We start from the raw sequence: 16,500 nt of genomic DNA, 5'->3' as shown, positions 1-16,500 counted from the left end.
GCTATTCACAGAAGTAAAGGCATCACAATCTGTCTCTTCAAAAGATATTCTTTCTCTTTAAATCTGATCTGCATCTAACTAATCTGGAAGCTATAATCTTTAAGGCTGTGTGGTTTACTCTCATCTACTAGTTCTAGTCATTCCTTTACAGTGCTGAGCTGCACCAGGAGACTGGAAAAAAATAAAATGAGCCACAACATCAGTTGAGTAAATCTTCACTTCCCAAAAGAGAAAAACTTGACAAATCTGACAGGCTAGAGCAAAAGGAGCATAGAAATCCCTACCAAAAATATGTGGGAGGGAACGTATATTTAAAACAGGACCGCCTAATTCGGCTGCTAAATCAGTGTAAGGAGCTCTGTACGTCTGTGTGTTCGGGAGGGAGAGGGAAAGACAGAGAGAGAGACACAGAGAGGGAGAGAGGAGCAGAGGGAGGGAGGGGGGGAGAGAGAGCAATGTGCCTTTCACAGAGCTCTGAGCTTGATGGGAATGTTTGATTAGCTCCTCTCTGAAAGAAAAAAGGTGTCCAGGCCTCCCTCTGCTGCCCGCCTCTCCTTCTCTAGAATAATGTTGGCTGGAGTTTGGGGTACAGAAAAGCTTGGAAAAAAACCCACTTTCATACTGTGTGGAGAAAAGGAATAAAAAGTTACACACCTCAAGCAAGGTAATTCTGATGTTGTTTTTCTGCTATATTTATTTAGGGGGAGAGGGGGAAGTTGTGTTTTTTGCCTGTTGATAATAGTTAAATATTTTCACTGTTGAGAAACTGTAGGGACATAACGTTTTATTTAGCATTCCAGCTATGTGCTTAGGATCAAAGACCTAAGAAGATGAAGATGTAAATGTAGAATGAAACTGTACTTTACTCATATATACTTTATAAAATATTTATGAAAGCATTAAGCCCCTACTGTTAAAGTGGACACATATACTGCCTGAACAGCAAGGCTTTACTGTGTGATAAAGAGTGGTGTATATAAGCCACACAGCAATAGACATTTATTCAAGCCTTCTGTTCAAATAGTTTGTGATAGACAATGTAACTTGTTCCTCAGTTGAAAACTGTTTTGCTTTGAACATTTTTTCACAAAGTCTTTTTGATCAATAGGAAGGTGTGTGTTGTATCATTAATAAACACCACCTGACACTGGGAAACACTAATCTCCAAGGCACAGAATGGAAAAAGGTATTATTCCAGTGATGTGTGCTTCTGTGGTGTGAACTCTCTTGGTAATGGATAGATGCAGATGTATGAACAGTACAGTAGCCCAGACTCTATACATCCTTTTGTGCTGAGTGCTTGTTTGGGTGGTGAGGCTCCAAAAGTGAATAGCATTGTCAAGCCTGCCACAGCCACTCAGCTCTCTGCAGAGAGATTAGAGTCTTGATAAGTCTCTTCAAAATGTGAATTCTCTCCAACTAGTACAAACATGAACCAAATGCCCCAAGCTAAATATCAACTCTAGTTAATATTTTGTTCCTAGAGTTTATGGTAACTACACCACATTCAGAGCAAAAAGCAAAATTACACATTCCAGAGGCAAGTCCTCCTTAGAGCATACTTTTTTTCTCTAACCTCTCCAAAATTTAAACAAAACATCAAAACAAGAAAACACACAGAAAATTTTGTTCAGATGTCTTTTAAATTACATTTTACTGAGATGTGGCTGTATATGTTTGTAGTTTGTGTTTTTCTCTATAAATCCCAAAGTTAACACTTTGCAGTTTTCTACAGTCAAAGAAAATCTATGCTTTTCTGTTTTACCATCTTCTTCAGACTTTGCTCAGTTCATCACTTGAATGACAGTCATGACAATAAGACTGATCTCTTTCAGAGATGCAAAAATTACTCAAGCCAATATAATTGCATTACAAACATTAATTTTTAAATACTAAGTATCTTATATTAAACAGACTTATTTTGCTTGCATGTTTTATTTAATTCTTTGAGTTGCTGGGGCTATTCTCACTGGGATGACAAAAAGGACTTTGTGTCTTTTAGTTATTCAGGACATTTTTTTAAGAAGAAACTTTGAATGTACTGCCAATACTGTGTTTCCACCTGTAATAGTAGTGTTATGTTGTTAACTTGGCCTTCTACCTTTACTTAAGGCAAGACACTTCTTTGCCTAGTGGTATAATTACAGCACTTATCACTGACTGGTTGAACCAAGCAGTTTTACTAGCTACACCAAGATTCCTCACACTTGGAATGCAAGAAAGATACTCCATTCTCTTTTGTCTAATAAGGATGAGATCCTACAAAAGACTTTCCTTTAGAGGAGGTATTAACAAGTTGTTCCCTTTTCACCCAGTTACTGACTTTCACAGAAGTAGTAGGAAATTAATTTTTACACTCCTTTTTGTCAAAATTAATTAGACTATTTCTAAAAAGGGACTACCTGAGCCACAGTGTGAACACAAAAGCCAAAAAACAGGATAATTACTTCATGTGAAATGTCAGAATTATTTATTATTTCTGGCCATTGCTTCTTAGAAAACACTGCTAAGAGCAAACCTGAAGTTTATGTAACAATGACATCAAAAACATGACTGTATCCGGTCTGCTTGGAGAATTTTGAACTTTTTCCTTTTCCTCTCTCAACCACAAATAAAACTCTAGTCAGAAAATACTTCATGTGACATCTACAACTTCTTTGGACAAGCTGTGGCAGTGCCTCAGCACCCTCACAGTGAAGAATTTCTTTCTAATATCTAATTTAGAACCTACTCTCCGTTTAAGTGTTGATAGGTAAGTCACTTAGGGCACCTGGATGAGATGAGAAAGAAAAGGTGATAGCTTAGCTTACTACCTGCAGTTATGACTGAAAAACAAAGGTGCTGTGGCACTTGCAGACACGAGCTGTGTGTGTGGTGGGACTGGCATGGGCAGGGGCCAGAGCACCGAGGTGTGTGTTGGCCCACTGCAGCTGGCTGGGCTGACATTGTCTTTTCTAGATGGGTAATGAAAAACAAAAGTCTGGAATTTCCTGGCAGCCTTGGAGGGATGTTCTGGCCCCCGAAAGCTCTGGGTACACACCAGGACTCCCAGCCTGCTGTAGCATCAGCTGAGGTTTAGGTTTCTTGTTCAGGGCTCAGGGAGTGGACACTGAACATATAACATAGCCTTCCTTCTAAAAACCTCTCCATCATACAGATCCCATTAATCTGTGTTGAAAAACAAACACAGAATTGCAAAACTGATGATTTGGGGTTTGATTTTTTTTTTTTTTAATTAGAAGGAAAATAATAATCATAGGATGTATTGTACAAAAAGCCAGGGAGGATGCAGCTACAGTAGTCACGGGTCTGCCCTGCACATCTCTCTCTTGTGGAGTAGATTTTTAAGTCCAGAGTCGGAGAGAGAAATAGGTGCTTAACACCTACTTAGAGCACTTCAATTCCTCCTTTGAACTTGCCGGGGCACAAGGAGCCCCCTTGTCCCAGCACTGCCTGGGGAGCCTGTGCTAGAGCTCAGCTGGGACCTGGGACAATGCAGCCCCTGTTCTGGGCCCGGCTGTCGCACAGAGACTATAATTATCTCTCTTCTAATGACCAGCCAGGCAAGATAACAGTTTTCATGCTATGTTTAGAAAACAATGTCTTACTACAAATTGACGGTTCATTTGTCTGTAAAAGAACCTCTCCAACAGTCCTAAAGCAGCTGCCACTCTTTTGCATCCCAGTTCCTTTATTTGCTGCACGTTTCCCTCTTGGAAAACTGGGTAAATGCTGCACAGGCAGCACAGCTTCTCGCTGCAGCACGAGAGGCTCAGAAAGGCACAGAAATGCCCAGAAAATCTGTAGCTGTTTAGATTGAATCTCTGTTAGTAAATTAAACGCTGTCTTTCTTGCCAGAGCCTGAATCCCCCTTGTGAACTCTCTAAGCCCCCAGCCCAAAGGGGCTGCAGGAGTAAAACTGCTTTGTGCTGACTCGTGATAATGCCCTGTGGATAGCAAGCTGATGCAAAGAGAGGGATGTGAAGGGACTTGTTCAGATAAAACGGGAGCATGTATTACTGATGAACTTTTCTTCCAGCACTGTGGCCCACAGACAAGTCAGGATCTACTGAAATCCTGTAGGCTCCAAAGGCATCTATGGGGTAGCTGTAGTGCCCAGCTGTGATTGCAGCCTGTGTGGGTAAAGCTGCCCCTTGCAAACAAATACCGGGAGGTGCCAGGTTTGGGCAGTCCCGGCAGCATGGCATTCATGGGCTAGCTACCCAAGTATTTACTCTGGGATCTGCAAACATTTGGTAACTAACTGTGTTCTGGGGCAGCTCTACGTTTAGTGGTGTCTGAGGGCTGCCACCACATCCTCTGCAGGTGCCCTGCCAGCAGAGAACAGAGCCCATTCCCTCTTTCTGCATCCAGCTCACCCTCATCTCTCTTGCCATCTTCTCTAGTCTCCTCTGCAGCAGGACATGGCTGGGTCGCCTCCTTGGGCTCAGTTTTTAGTGACTGAGGCCCTGGAAAAAAAAAAAAAAACACAACAAAGTTTTGATCAGAAATTTCCCAGGGGCTTGGAAGCATCAATATTTCTCATTCAAATTTGCTTGAATTAAAAAATAATAATAAAAAATAACACCATCTGCAGCTTTTCCCTTCCCTTTTTAAGCAGAACACACAAATTTATATCTCATATTACAAACTGGAAACACATTTACATTTGGAAGAGTATTTTTAACCATCTCTTGTTCATTCAAATTATCTAGGTTTAAGCAGTTCTTAACATCATTGCTGTAAGTGGCTGACCTGACTTTCTAGCACCTATAAAGTCCATCCCATCTTTGCTTTATCTCCAGAACTTCAGAGTGCATTAAGAGGTCAGTGGCACATTAAGAACACAATCTGTGTCAGTTATCCTTAATGTGTCTCATTCTACAGAACATCCCATAGACATTCTAGAATGCAGAAATTACATTCAGCTTGCCTTTGCAAACTGTTACTCAGCCTATCACCTTATAAAATATCTTTGTAAATGTAACACAGCAGCCAACAGTCCTTCAGCTGGCAGCTTGTTTCATATGAAAAAAAGCACATAATTGCCCAAAACTTTTGGGAAAATTCTGAATGTTCTTATGTAGCTTCATGCAGTCCTTTAATGTCCCCACCAGGATGATCTGGGGATTTCCAACACGTTCAGGCTTCCACACAAAAAACTGTGGAAATTTTTACCTCTCAAAATTACTCATTTGCTGGGAAGTTTGGACACGGCCATGTCTGTGCCTCTCCAGCTCCCTGCCAGGTTCCTTTAGGGACTCAGAAGGCTCCATTCTTTTTTGTTCCCCCCCAAATACATCATTTACCCATCAGCCCATAGAACAGGGGTGAGACAGAGGAAAGCTGGCAGCAGGGCTGTGTATTCTGGCTGTGGACAACTTCAGTGAGTCAGAGCTACAAAAGGGCAAGGATTCCCTGACTTCAGGGGTATTTTCACAGCTGCCAGCCAGCTGAGCATGATGGCAGCCCATCCTTCTCACCTCTTTTGCAATGCATCTTCAACACTTGAAAATTTTGCTCTTCTGGGTTTGGTTGAAGAAGGTTTAGGACATGAAGCACAGGAAGAAAGAAGCTGCTTGGAAATGAGGCTACATGGGAAGGAGTGTCCTTCCCATGATGATGAGTGGGGTGAGAGGTTAGAGAAGTTTAGAATATTTCCCATGGAGCAACTTGGTACAAATGTTACAAGGGCAAATACTGGCATCACATAAGTCAGAAAAGCCTACTTTAACCCTTTTTTGGAGAAAGTCTTTCCACCAAATTGCATCTCAAAATACATGGTAATTTGGGACAGTCTTCCATGGTCTACATCTTCTTATTGGTGAAATCTGTATGTAGAAAAAAATACATAGGTTAGGCAATAATTAGATTTTAAGTAGAAGCTCTTATGGTAATCTCCTAAAGCCGAAGTTCAAAATTCCTGAGCACGAAATAGATTATGCAATGTTGAGGACTGCAGGCTTAGTTTGTTTTCAAAACAAAAGACCACAAATTACTAGTTCCTGTTCTCAGTCCATGTGGTTTCCCTTTTTGATCTCAGTCTCAGAAACAATCCTGTGATCATCTCTATTCAAAACCAGCAGGTTTTAACATATTCTAATATGCAAAATTAGTAAAACAGTGTTGGCTTGGTTCTGAGACACATTTCTCAGCAATTTCTGGCTACACCTACATTGTCACAGTATCCGGGACTAGGCTCTGAAGGCCACTTTCTCTGCCACCATGTTTTCTAGCTCTTCCCCTCCAGGGCACTCAGATACTTAGGAATGTAGTTTTGGAGGCTTAGCTATTCCTCACGCTCCTCATATGTTAGAGACCGCTCCTGCCAGTTGCCGAGGGCTGCCAATGCACGTGCCATAAGGCTGCACAGCTTGGTGCTCACTGTGTCGTGTCTCTCACCAGCACCTCCACCAACAGCATGTCTCCAGGAAACCAGCACCACCTGTAATAGCCTCATTTATAATGTTGGCACTCATTCAAATCCATAGCTCACTTTCCTCCCAAAAGCAGCATGGAGCCCCAAGATGTCTTCTTCAGTCACTAAAAAATGGAAATGCTACTCACAGGTCCACGGTTTTCAAACAGCCTTGTCAGGTGAGAAACTCCAGCCTGAGTGCACCTGTTGGGTTGCAGGTGGGCTGCAGACCAGCACCAGCTGGGGGGAATACCACTGGAAGAGTCTGTAGCAAAGCCAACAGCAATGAGCACTGGCTGGGGAAGGTCATGGGCAGGGAGGCCATGGTGGCCATGCAGAATGTGCTGGGATGTGGGGTCAGGCATCCTGGCCCCCAGCAGCTGACTCTGCAAGGAGGCAAGTGATTTGGAGTCCCACCAAAGCATGGAAGCATGGTGGAAGATGACTGAGTGGCAGAAGGTGGTTTGGGGGTGTTTTCTGATTTGCCTTTGCTAGCAACCTCCCCTGTAGCAGAGCTTAGTTTTTTTCTGAACTAAAGGTATCAGAAAGATATTTAACTAAGAAGGCTTGGGGAAAACATTTCCAAATAGAAGTAATGCAGTTAGGAAGAAATAATATCTTTTGAAAAGTACCAAATATATAAGGGAAAATGTTATGCAGTGCAAGGAGCTTGAGACTATTGTTTTTAAGAGGTTGCAAAATTGAAACTAATTTCTTAACTTCGGTTTACTGGTTTCCACGACAGAAGTGGATTTCAGCTTAGCTTTTCAAAATGCTCTCTACAGCATTCCCATGTTTCCTGATTTGCTGAAGACTTTTTGTGAAAGATGCTTCCTTGATCAAGTTGTCATCACTAGACAAATAAATTTCATTTCATTACTAGACAAATAAATTACTAGACAAATAAAATTCACCACTTCCTGCCTTACTTCAAACAAGTGCCACATGCCAGGGTAGTTCCTGATTTTTTTATATTTTTTTTTTTATTTTTTTTTTTTTATTTATTATTACAAATGTTTTCTGAATCCTTATCCAGCCAGTCCATGGCTTCGGCATGGGACATCACTAGCAATACAAACTGCAGGAGACACTGGATGGATAAAGCTTTTCTGTGAGCTGTTGTATAAATTTCCTAGCATGCCTAAGGATGAGTTTGGCTTTTGATCTAGACATGCAATTCACTTTAATAGCAAAGAGTTATGTGTAGCTTTAAGCAGAGAAAAGTTTCTCTAAATTTCTGCTTCTAAGTTTCTACCTAAAAAAAAAATGTTGTTTTGTTTGAACATGCTACAGAAATTCCAAAACCAACCCCGGGGTTATGTGCAGTTTTTCAGTGCCTTTAACAGAAATTCTTCGCTTTTAGACTAAACATGTACCTTCAGGGGAATTCTGACACATGACACTAATTCTTAGTTTGCAGGCAGCACAATAGCATGGTTACTCAGCACTCTTTATTGTGCATCCAATCTGAGAAACCATGTCCTGCAATTTAAAAAGTCACTTTGACTTGTTCAAACCATTTGTTGAAAATAGAAAATGGCACATTTTCTGGAAAAAAAAAAAAAAAAAAAGAAAGATATGTGGCCACAATCTCATGCTACAAAGTTAGCACAGCCCTCCGGCACTGCTGAATTGCAAGTGCTTTCCACTGCTATTTTTTTGGAAAATGGCAGTGCCAGAGATTGATGGCACCTGGCTGGGGTCTAAAGGATGTAAGGCAGAAGTAGTAGTAAAATTAGAAAAGTAGAAAAAGTTTGCCCGAGAGTTGGGGGGGGGAGATATATAACAAGACAAAAGCAATGGTGGGGAGGAGAACAGAGGGAGGAAGTTTTCTGGACAGGGATTCACAGGTTTAAGCTAACAGCAATTCCCAATGAGGCATGAAAGCCGTGCATCAAAATGAAAAATTATTGCATAATACATTAGCAGAAACCACGAAAGTATATTGTAATGGCCCCCAACGAAACCATCATCCAGATAGTCCACATTATATTTTCTCTGTGGGTGGGTGACACATTCTAAATGTATCTCTTCCTTTGCTGGAAGGGGCAGGTCAGACCAACATAATTGATGGTTTTCTTGCTGAGACAGATGAAAATGTATAATCATTGCAGCTTTATTTAAGTTCTGAGAAAGGTCTGGCAAGTAAAATCACACTGTAGTCTTAAATAAATTACTTTCTTCTGAAAGAGCTCTGCAGAAAGCAGAGAAGTCATCATCACTGTTACTTCAACCTTATGTTTTTATTTCAGGGCATTGCATGAACACAAAATGAGTAGTGCAGGGCTGCTTGCATGTTTCTATTTGTCTCTAAATTTCTGGGTATATCATCGCTTCATCATACCTACCTGAATGAGAGTTATTTTGGACTAAATCCCTCTTGCCAACCTGCATATAAACATTTCTTCAATCACCTCAGAAAAAAACTAGCCCTGTGCCCAAAATGCAACTTAGGTAGAATTTAGACCTCTGAATCCACCCATACCTCACTTCAATGACTTGAGAGTGACTTGACAGGTACCCTGCAAGAGGTACTGGCTACCAGCAGTCCCCACAGCCCTCTTGTGAGTCAGAAACCTCACAGAGCAGAGCAGGCACCATCTAAAATGATATGTGGCAACCACAGCAATCAAAGTACTGTAATTAGAAGCAAGTAATGAGAACCCTTAATCATGGGTAAATGTCCATGGCCTCAGAGAGTTTGCACCCATGTTTTCTTCATCACTAAAGAAGTCCCCCATCATCAGACTCAGGGGCACAAAAGGTTGGAAGGCCCCAATTTTCTGCGACAAAGAAGAACCCCTGTGCAGCCATGAATGACAAATGTGGGGTCAGAAAGAAAGAAAGCGAGGAGGGGACTGGCTTGCCACTTCTCTGGGAGCAGAGGAGAGCCAGAGTCTCTCTGCCTCCTCTTCCCCATCTGAATGTGCAAGCCATGGGGCTGCAGCAAGGAGTGGCTGCCCTGGAGGTGGGACCCACATGGCCATGGAACACATCTGGCAAAGGGGCTGTGGCTACTGAGTCTTAGGAGGTAAAGGAGTATGGTAACACAGACTCTTCAAGGGAAAAGCACGAGCTGTCCCTGGGCCCAGAGACTCCTTTAAGAGTGGTTCCCTTGTTCCTTTTACTAAAACAGGAGCGCTGAATGTGTGACACATGATACTTCTTACAACCCCTCCACCACAAGGGAAAGACTTGCAGCCACAGAAGCCTGGGTTTCCCTGTCAGCTTTCTGAGACACTGGGTAATTAAGTAGAGTGTACTACAGTGCTCTGAAGCTCAACTCTGCTTCCAGGAAGCATTTTTGGGTTCTTTCATATATGAAAGAAAACAGGTGAGCATTCACTCATATTTTTTATAGCAGCAGAAGATATGATATGAAGTCTATGATAATTTTTAATTATTGGATGAATATATTCTATTTCAGACCACACAAAGAGTAAAGTCTATCCTCCCATGCAGACAAGCTCACCTCACAAAATAGTGCCTTGGATCTTACATTTTGTGACCTGGTCTGGTATACCCACAGGTCAAGTCCAAGCCTCTGAAATGGACCATACCTATCAATTCAAACTTTCTGTCTCAGAAAAACTCAGCACCTCCAGACTTTAAAAAGACAGCCACTTAGATGCTTTTCTTATGTACAGACTTTCAGAACAACACAGTGCACTGAGGGTACATGTCTTCATCCCTCTGGCAAGGGGGTGAAACTAAATCACACATGGCAAGGGCTAGTCATATTACCTAGTGTGCTCCAAAACCAACAGTTCTTTCAACACTGCCTAGCAAGGTACAATAACATGGGCACAGAATATGAGCATTAAACAAATAAAGGGTTAAACAATTATAACAATAAAATCAATTTAGAAAAAAAAGAAACCTAAAATGTTTTCCTCTAGAAGAAGATGATCAGCTCTTGTTTATCCGGTTTACTCACACCTACACCAAGCCCACTTGATTTTCCCATAAAGGGCACATATTTAATTCAACCCACAGTGCTTAGAGATCATGCTGTTAACTTCATGCTACTTGCTCAAATAGCTTTCAAACAAAGTCCACTTCTGTTTTTTTTTATGGTGCCAGTGTTGCTGAGACATTAGAACCCCTTGAAAAGGGGAACAATGGCACACACTATTGTGGTACAAAGAGAGTATATAAATTAATTTCTGTGGCACAGGAGATTACAGGAGATAAACTGCTTACTCCTGCAGAGGCAATGCACATGGCACTAGCAAAGAATTTCAGCTTGCACGTGGAATGGACAGCACTGCCTGACACCAAAAATCAAGGACTTAAAATCTGTACTTCCTCCAGAAAATGTTACAGTTTGCCATACAGTGACAGTTTATGTGCATTTAAACCATCTGTTTGTTTGTAGTATGTAGCAGCTCTCAAATCTTTATAAAAGTCAAGTTGCTAATAAAAGGTCAGCATAAAAATCTTACTTTATACACAGAAAGAATAGTTTGCTAATTCTGTCTCTTCACTAGCATTCAAGAGTTTTCAAGTGTTTGTGGTCAGAAAAAAATAATCTTCATTCTTTCAAGTAGGACTTTGATTTTAAAAGGTAAAATATCAGCAGCACTGGGAAACACTGAAGGAGATAAGTCTTACTACATTTGTACGTAACAGGAATTGAAGCACATGCCAATGTAATGCATATACTTAGTAGCTTTTCTGGCATAAAGGTAACTTCTGTTACGACAGTCTGAAAGATTCAGATGGGAAAATGTACTCTGATAAACAGAGATCCAGCATACAGTTTAGGAGATTTAATAGTGAGTAGTCACTATTTTCCAGTTCTGACTGGGACTGTAAATACCGCCTTAATAGAAATCTGATTAGGAGAAATCTCAGCAAAACTCATGCTTCAGACTAATACCAAGTAGAAACTTTTCAGTTTGTTTTAATGGGATCTATTCATTTTGTAAAGGAACAAAGGAGGAACAGATTTGCATTTTATAACAAAGTATCATGCTTATCTACAGGTAAAACATCCCCAAACAGCTCAGTGGATCTACACAGATTAAAAAGTATGTTGTAAGCATGGATTGGAGCCCTGCTTTCCCTTCCCAGAGAAACCAAAAAAAAAACAAACCACTGCTTTTTTCCAAGCTGTTGCTCCCATTACCAGTCCGAAGGAGCAGATGCCCTGCTGGTGCACAGTATAGGAGATCTCACACAGCTTAAATCAGGTGACACCCTAGGCCCCAGACACAATGAATGCACACAGACTTCCCACAACAGAAAGCCTGGAGCTTCTATGCCTGACACTTAATAGTCAGCAATGTAAATCCTCCTGTGCATTTCCCCATGTGACAGCCCAAGGTCTGAAGGCCAGGACCACCCCTTGGAGTACTGTCACCAGAACTGTGTCACAGGATGTCTCTCCATTTCTCCTGACATGCCAGTGCCTAAAGTGGAAATTAATATAGTGCCAAACCAAGTTTATTTACTGTTATAATTTATTTCCATGAGGATACTAGTATAAACAGCGCCACTGAAGATAGAGAGTCCACAGTGAGACGCTTTTCTGTTTAGCTGTGATAACAAAGCTGTTAAGTAAATCTAACAGACTTGTCTAAATGTTTCCAGTATCTTTCTTACTGATAAACATCTGTTATTGCAGGCTAAGGGGTGTGCTGAACTCTGCTGAACCCCTGATAGGCTTTAAATCTTAAATCCTTTTAGATTTATTGGCTTCTTTCTGCATGGATTTGTGATAACTTAGGAGCAAAAGCCCACTTTCTGTTGCCTTGAAGAGCAATGCCCCCAGCCGACTAGGTAGGAAATGCAACTGCAGGCAAGCCTAGGGTACTGCCACCCAAGGGGACTGGGATGGCTCCTGGGGAAGCTGGCCATGCCCTGGGGACAGCAGGGCTGGGGGACAGCAGGGCCTTCAGGAAGCAATGGGAAGTCTTGTGATCAGCCCTGGTGATACAGGTGGTTGCACGTTCTGTAAGACAGGAAAATTTAGGCAGTATTGGACTCCACACAGCAGCCCACCCATGAAGCCAAATTTTCCATGGATGCTTTACAATCTTAGACTCTTTGAGTCTAATTAAACTGGTGATGAAAACATCTCAGCACCAAATACTGTCAGGAAATTTCACACAAATCTCTTTGACTTTAAATTAAAATGCCAATGCTGAATTTATTCACTGCAAATTTTGGGAATGCTCACATTAAGATATCTCTTGCAAAGTCTAATCCAGTACAATCTTTAATGGTGCATGGTAGTTCTGCAAATGAATCTCAGCTTTTATTCTGCCTCTTCTTTTTCTGCTATTGACCTAAAGTGAGAATTCATTGAAGGGGAGCAATTGTTTGATACCTCTGATGTGTTAATGGGTTGAAACATAAAAGGGAGGAGAAAAGCATCTGAGCTAAGTTTCTCTGAGCACTCTTCTATATCTTGGTGCTATTTCTTTTAACAGCTTCACAGTGGAAATACACTGCAGTAAATGCTTAAAGCGGATTTTTGTTCCAAAAGACGGCAACTTTTTTAATAGAAAGTAACCATGAGGGCAGAATATCACCACTTAACTGCACTTGCTGAAATGGCTTGTACAGCCTGAGGTCACCCCCACTGCACTGCCCATCATTTTTCAGAAAGACACAGTGACTGTGTTGAGCCACTTTCCATACCCCTGGATTCAATTCAGTGGCCTCTGAGGAACTTCTGCCACTTTCAGCTTTAGAAGCCTAGCAGGAAAACTTTTTCAGGAAGATCACCAAGGAAAGACATTGTGCTATTAGGAAGTGACACTGTTAGTATGTTCTGGCATTTGAAATTCTCCAACTCTAGCACAGAAGCAAAAATCAGAGGTGGATCTGCTCTATGTAAAAAGAGCTATGAATTATATAGACCCAGAACTGGCTGAACTCAGTTTAGACTAGCATACTATTTTAGTCATCCTCACTCATAGCATGTGGATTGCTTAAAAAAGAAGAGCAATAGAAGTAAAAACATGGAAACATTTATATGAAGACAGAATGTAGATTTTTTTTTTTTTTTTCCTCTCCTCTCCTGTATCTGCCTTGTTCTCTAAATTTCTTTCTGGGGTGACCAAAGCCCTGCTTCTGAGTATGTGAATTGCTATGTAAAATTGGATGAAATCTGCCATTTTTCCAGGAGGCAGATATCTTGCATTCCCTGGTCATACAAAGCTTTAACATTCTTGTTTAACATTCGTATTTTATTTCCGGATAGCAAGCTCATTTTTTGTTTATTACAAATCTTTCCACTTGTAAGCATGTAAAAAGTTTCTCTGAAGATCAAGTTTATTTCAATCCTCAAGATTCTCCCTGTACAACAGACAAATATATTCTCCCTTTCAGACTTTTTACTCTATTTGTCAAACATTATGTAGTACTTTAATTACTATGATTAACTATGAGCCCCCAACACAGGATTTCGTCAACAATTGTGAAATAATAGCAAGAGCAGCAGGTGATGCTCAGGAGGGGCTGAGAGGGGTTATCTCTGATAAGTTTGAATTCTTGTAACCTGGCCAAGAGCTTCAGGGATGGAAGAGACCATGAACAATTTATGCAGACCCAGGAAAAAATGTTTTCCAGATATTCTGACAGAGTCGTCTTAATCTCATATATGTACACACATACGTGTTTTCAGAAAAGGAAAGAAACCAGTAATTTGGCTTACAAAAGATTAATTAATTGCAAAATACTTTATGCAACATCTTTCCGGAGTAGATGGATTTGTTTATGTTCCCCATATCTGTGTGAGATTACTTGGTGTGCTTTGATGTGCAGAAAATATTATTCTATATTTCATATATATATAAATATATATTTCTTAAATATAGAAAATATGATTTCTATATTTCTTAGAAGAGCAGTGAACAGATTTGAATTTGAAAATGAATAGATGTCAGAGCATCTCCATGCCCATCATGCCCTCTCCTGACACTGGCTTCTGAAATAAGTATATGAATGAAATCTTGGTGTCCTGGAGCAAAAGGCAAATTTTGTAGAGAAGTAAAAAAATTAGTCCATGGGGGTGTGGTAGACCAAATACCACCTCCTCTGGGGATCTCAGTTGTTCTAAAAAGTGTAATAAGAGGATGCAGCATGTGAGAACTGTGAAAGGTTAAAGAAGAGGGCACAGTGCCTCTTCCCGCACCATTCCAGTGTTGTCTGCAATACCTCCAAATGCAGCCTGATGTACTCTTCTTTTCCTTTTCAGTGCTCCTTAGCAACACATCCAGATTTTGCTTTACCCACCATGAAGACCACAGTCATTGCAACCTTCTTTGGTAAGTACAGCTGATGTGCTGCAATTAGTAGTTTATGGGTTTGCACTCTCCCATCCTGGATGCCCAATGGCTACTGACTAATTCTCTTCCCTTTGGACTCCACGGCTGATGAAGCCCTCAGTAGCAGATGTAAGCCTCAGCACAGCTTTTCAGAAATGGGCTACACAGACTTCTTGACTTTGGCATAGAAAAAAATATTAATTACTTGCAGAGATCTCCAAGTACATGACCAATTATACGCAGTCCATATCTGGTGGGCCTGAAAAATGTCTGTAATGTAAAGATTCCCTCTAAAGAAAAAACAGCTGTTTCAATTCTCCTTGTTCTTGTTCTTTCCATAAACAAGATGGTACCAAAAAGTTATAAATGTGTCCTACTTTCTTTCCATTGGCAGTCAGACAGGATCTCACTTTCTGGGAACACGTAGAAACTCCAGAGCTTGCGATTCATCTTACATGAACACTCTGGTTGTAACATTCCCAGACAATATTCTCCCTAGCTGCTATTCTCAAGTCTGTCAGGACAGTTGTTCTTAGTTCAAATTCGCAGCAATCTATGTAGTTCTTCTGCATAAATTACCAGATTACTTTCCCCACATTAGATTATACTGTACCATTCCAAGTAGTTGAGATATTGCACTTATTTTCCACTCACGCATTCCTTTTTTGTTTATCTAACTACAATTTTGCCATGGTTACACAACTGCACTGGTGACAAGAGGGCCAGATACTTCATCTATGCATTGTCACTTCAGACACTGACACTGAGCAAGTATTAGGTGTGAGAGTATTGTAATTGTGATTGCAAAGAGTCTACAAACTCTTTATAATCAGTCTCGGGACAGAAAAGAATAAAAGAAAGAAATTATTTCTGTTGCATATTCTAGTAAGATAAAGTTAACAAATGATAAGAGGATCAGCTGACACATCACAAGAGAGTTTCAATTCCCTTTGGAAGCTCCGGGAAGGGGAAGTTGAAGAGGAAAGTCAAGGTATTTGTAATGAAGTTATCAATTACCCATAATACAGTGATTATAAAATAAGCACTGAGAATAAAGAGATTTTGTAGGTCATCTCTTAGCAAGTAAACACTACATGGTAAGCTACATGCATATATTGGGATGCATCTCTTAATGTAACTGCACATGTCTCTTTTACACTTTTCAAATCATAGTCCTGCTTACCAAAGAAAACAAGTGGCTTTGCTGGGACATGCCACCCCAGAACCTCATATGGTCTGTAATGCTGCCCAGTATCCCACACCTGCTGCCACCAGTGAGTGAAATGTCACAACACAAAATTACAGGATAACCTTCCCAAAGGGTTACTAAGAACAATCCTTCACACCTGAACTTCCCAGTTACTTTATGCACAGAGCACACTATTCCATTAACATCTCTATCACACCAATTACAAAGCGTTCCCACTGCCAGTGGAAATATTTTTGTGGTTTTCTGGACCACATGGACTCCCTGGCATCTTTAGATAGTGAGCTCCACAGATGACATGTGAACTGAACTGATCTTTTCAAAGAACTTCACAGTAGATGCAATCTTGACTGCAAGGTTAAACCACCAAGTAGAAACCTAGATGTGGCTGAGAATATTCCTATTTCAGGTTTCCAACCTGTTGATTCAAATTTGAGAAATGTAATGTAGAGGAGCTTGTAGTTACTGATGTTGATAGTCCACCTTTTTCCTGATACAATGTTTATTTGTTCTAGGTGTGTTTCTTACATGTACATACACAGCCAAGGAAGCCACAAAGAAGACAAAAAAGGCTAAGTTATGTAAGTGGTCTCAGC

General features: G+C 40.7%; 1 protein-coding gene and 1 long non-coding RNA gene across 5 annotated transcripts in view; one reads left to right on the top strand and one right to left on the bottom strand.

The window, feature by feature from the left end:
• The first annotated feature begins 521 nt into the window (after positions 1 to 521).
• Positions 522 to 16,500, top strand: part of VIT (vitrin) — a 52,572-nt gene continuing 36,593 nt past the window's right edge. For all 3 annotated transcript variants that reach the window (XM_023923788.2, XM_023923787.2, XM_086878106.1), the window contains exons 1-3: positions 522 to 664; positions 14,628 to 14,697; positions 16,420 to 16,485. In XM_023923788.2, the coding sequence (XP_023779556.1) occupies positions 14,667 to 14,697; positions 16,420 to 16,485 (97 nt within the window). In that variant the 5' untranslated portion in view covers positions 522 to 664; positions 14,628 to 14,666. The remainder of the gene's footprint in view (positions 665 to 14,627; positions 14,698 to 16,419; positions 16,486 to 16,500) is intronic.
• Positions 2,448 to 6,565, bottom strand: LOC147654948 (uncharacterized). 2 transcript variants are annotated; one of them, XR_015283529.1, is made up of 3 exons: positions 6,176 to 6,565; positions 5,484 to 5,831; positions 2,448 to 4,469 (listed from the first exon to the last, which is right to left on the bottom strand). It is a non-coding gene; the product is annotated as an uncharacterized LOC147654948 (long non-coding RNA). The 2 variants fall into 2 exon arrangements; XR_015283530.1 differs by having other exon boundaries at positions 6,446 to 6,551.

This window comes from Cyanistes caeruleus, chromosome 2 (genome assembly GCF_971803275.1).
Source record: "Cyanistes caeruleus chromosome 2, bCyaCae1.hap1.1, whole genome shotgun sequence".
NCBI classification, from domain to species: domain Eukaryota; kingdom Metazoa; phylum Chordata; class Aves; order Passeriformes; family Paridae; genus Cyanistes; species Cyanistes caeruleus.
The sequence above is the reverse complement of the archived record's forward strand: the minus strand, read 5'-3'. Positions and strand labels throughout refer to the sequence as shown.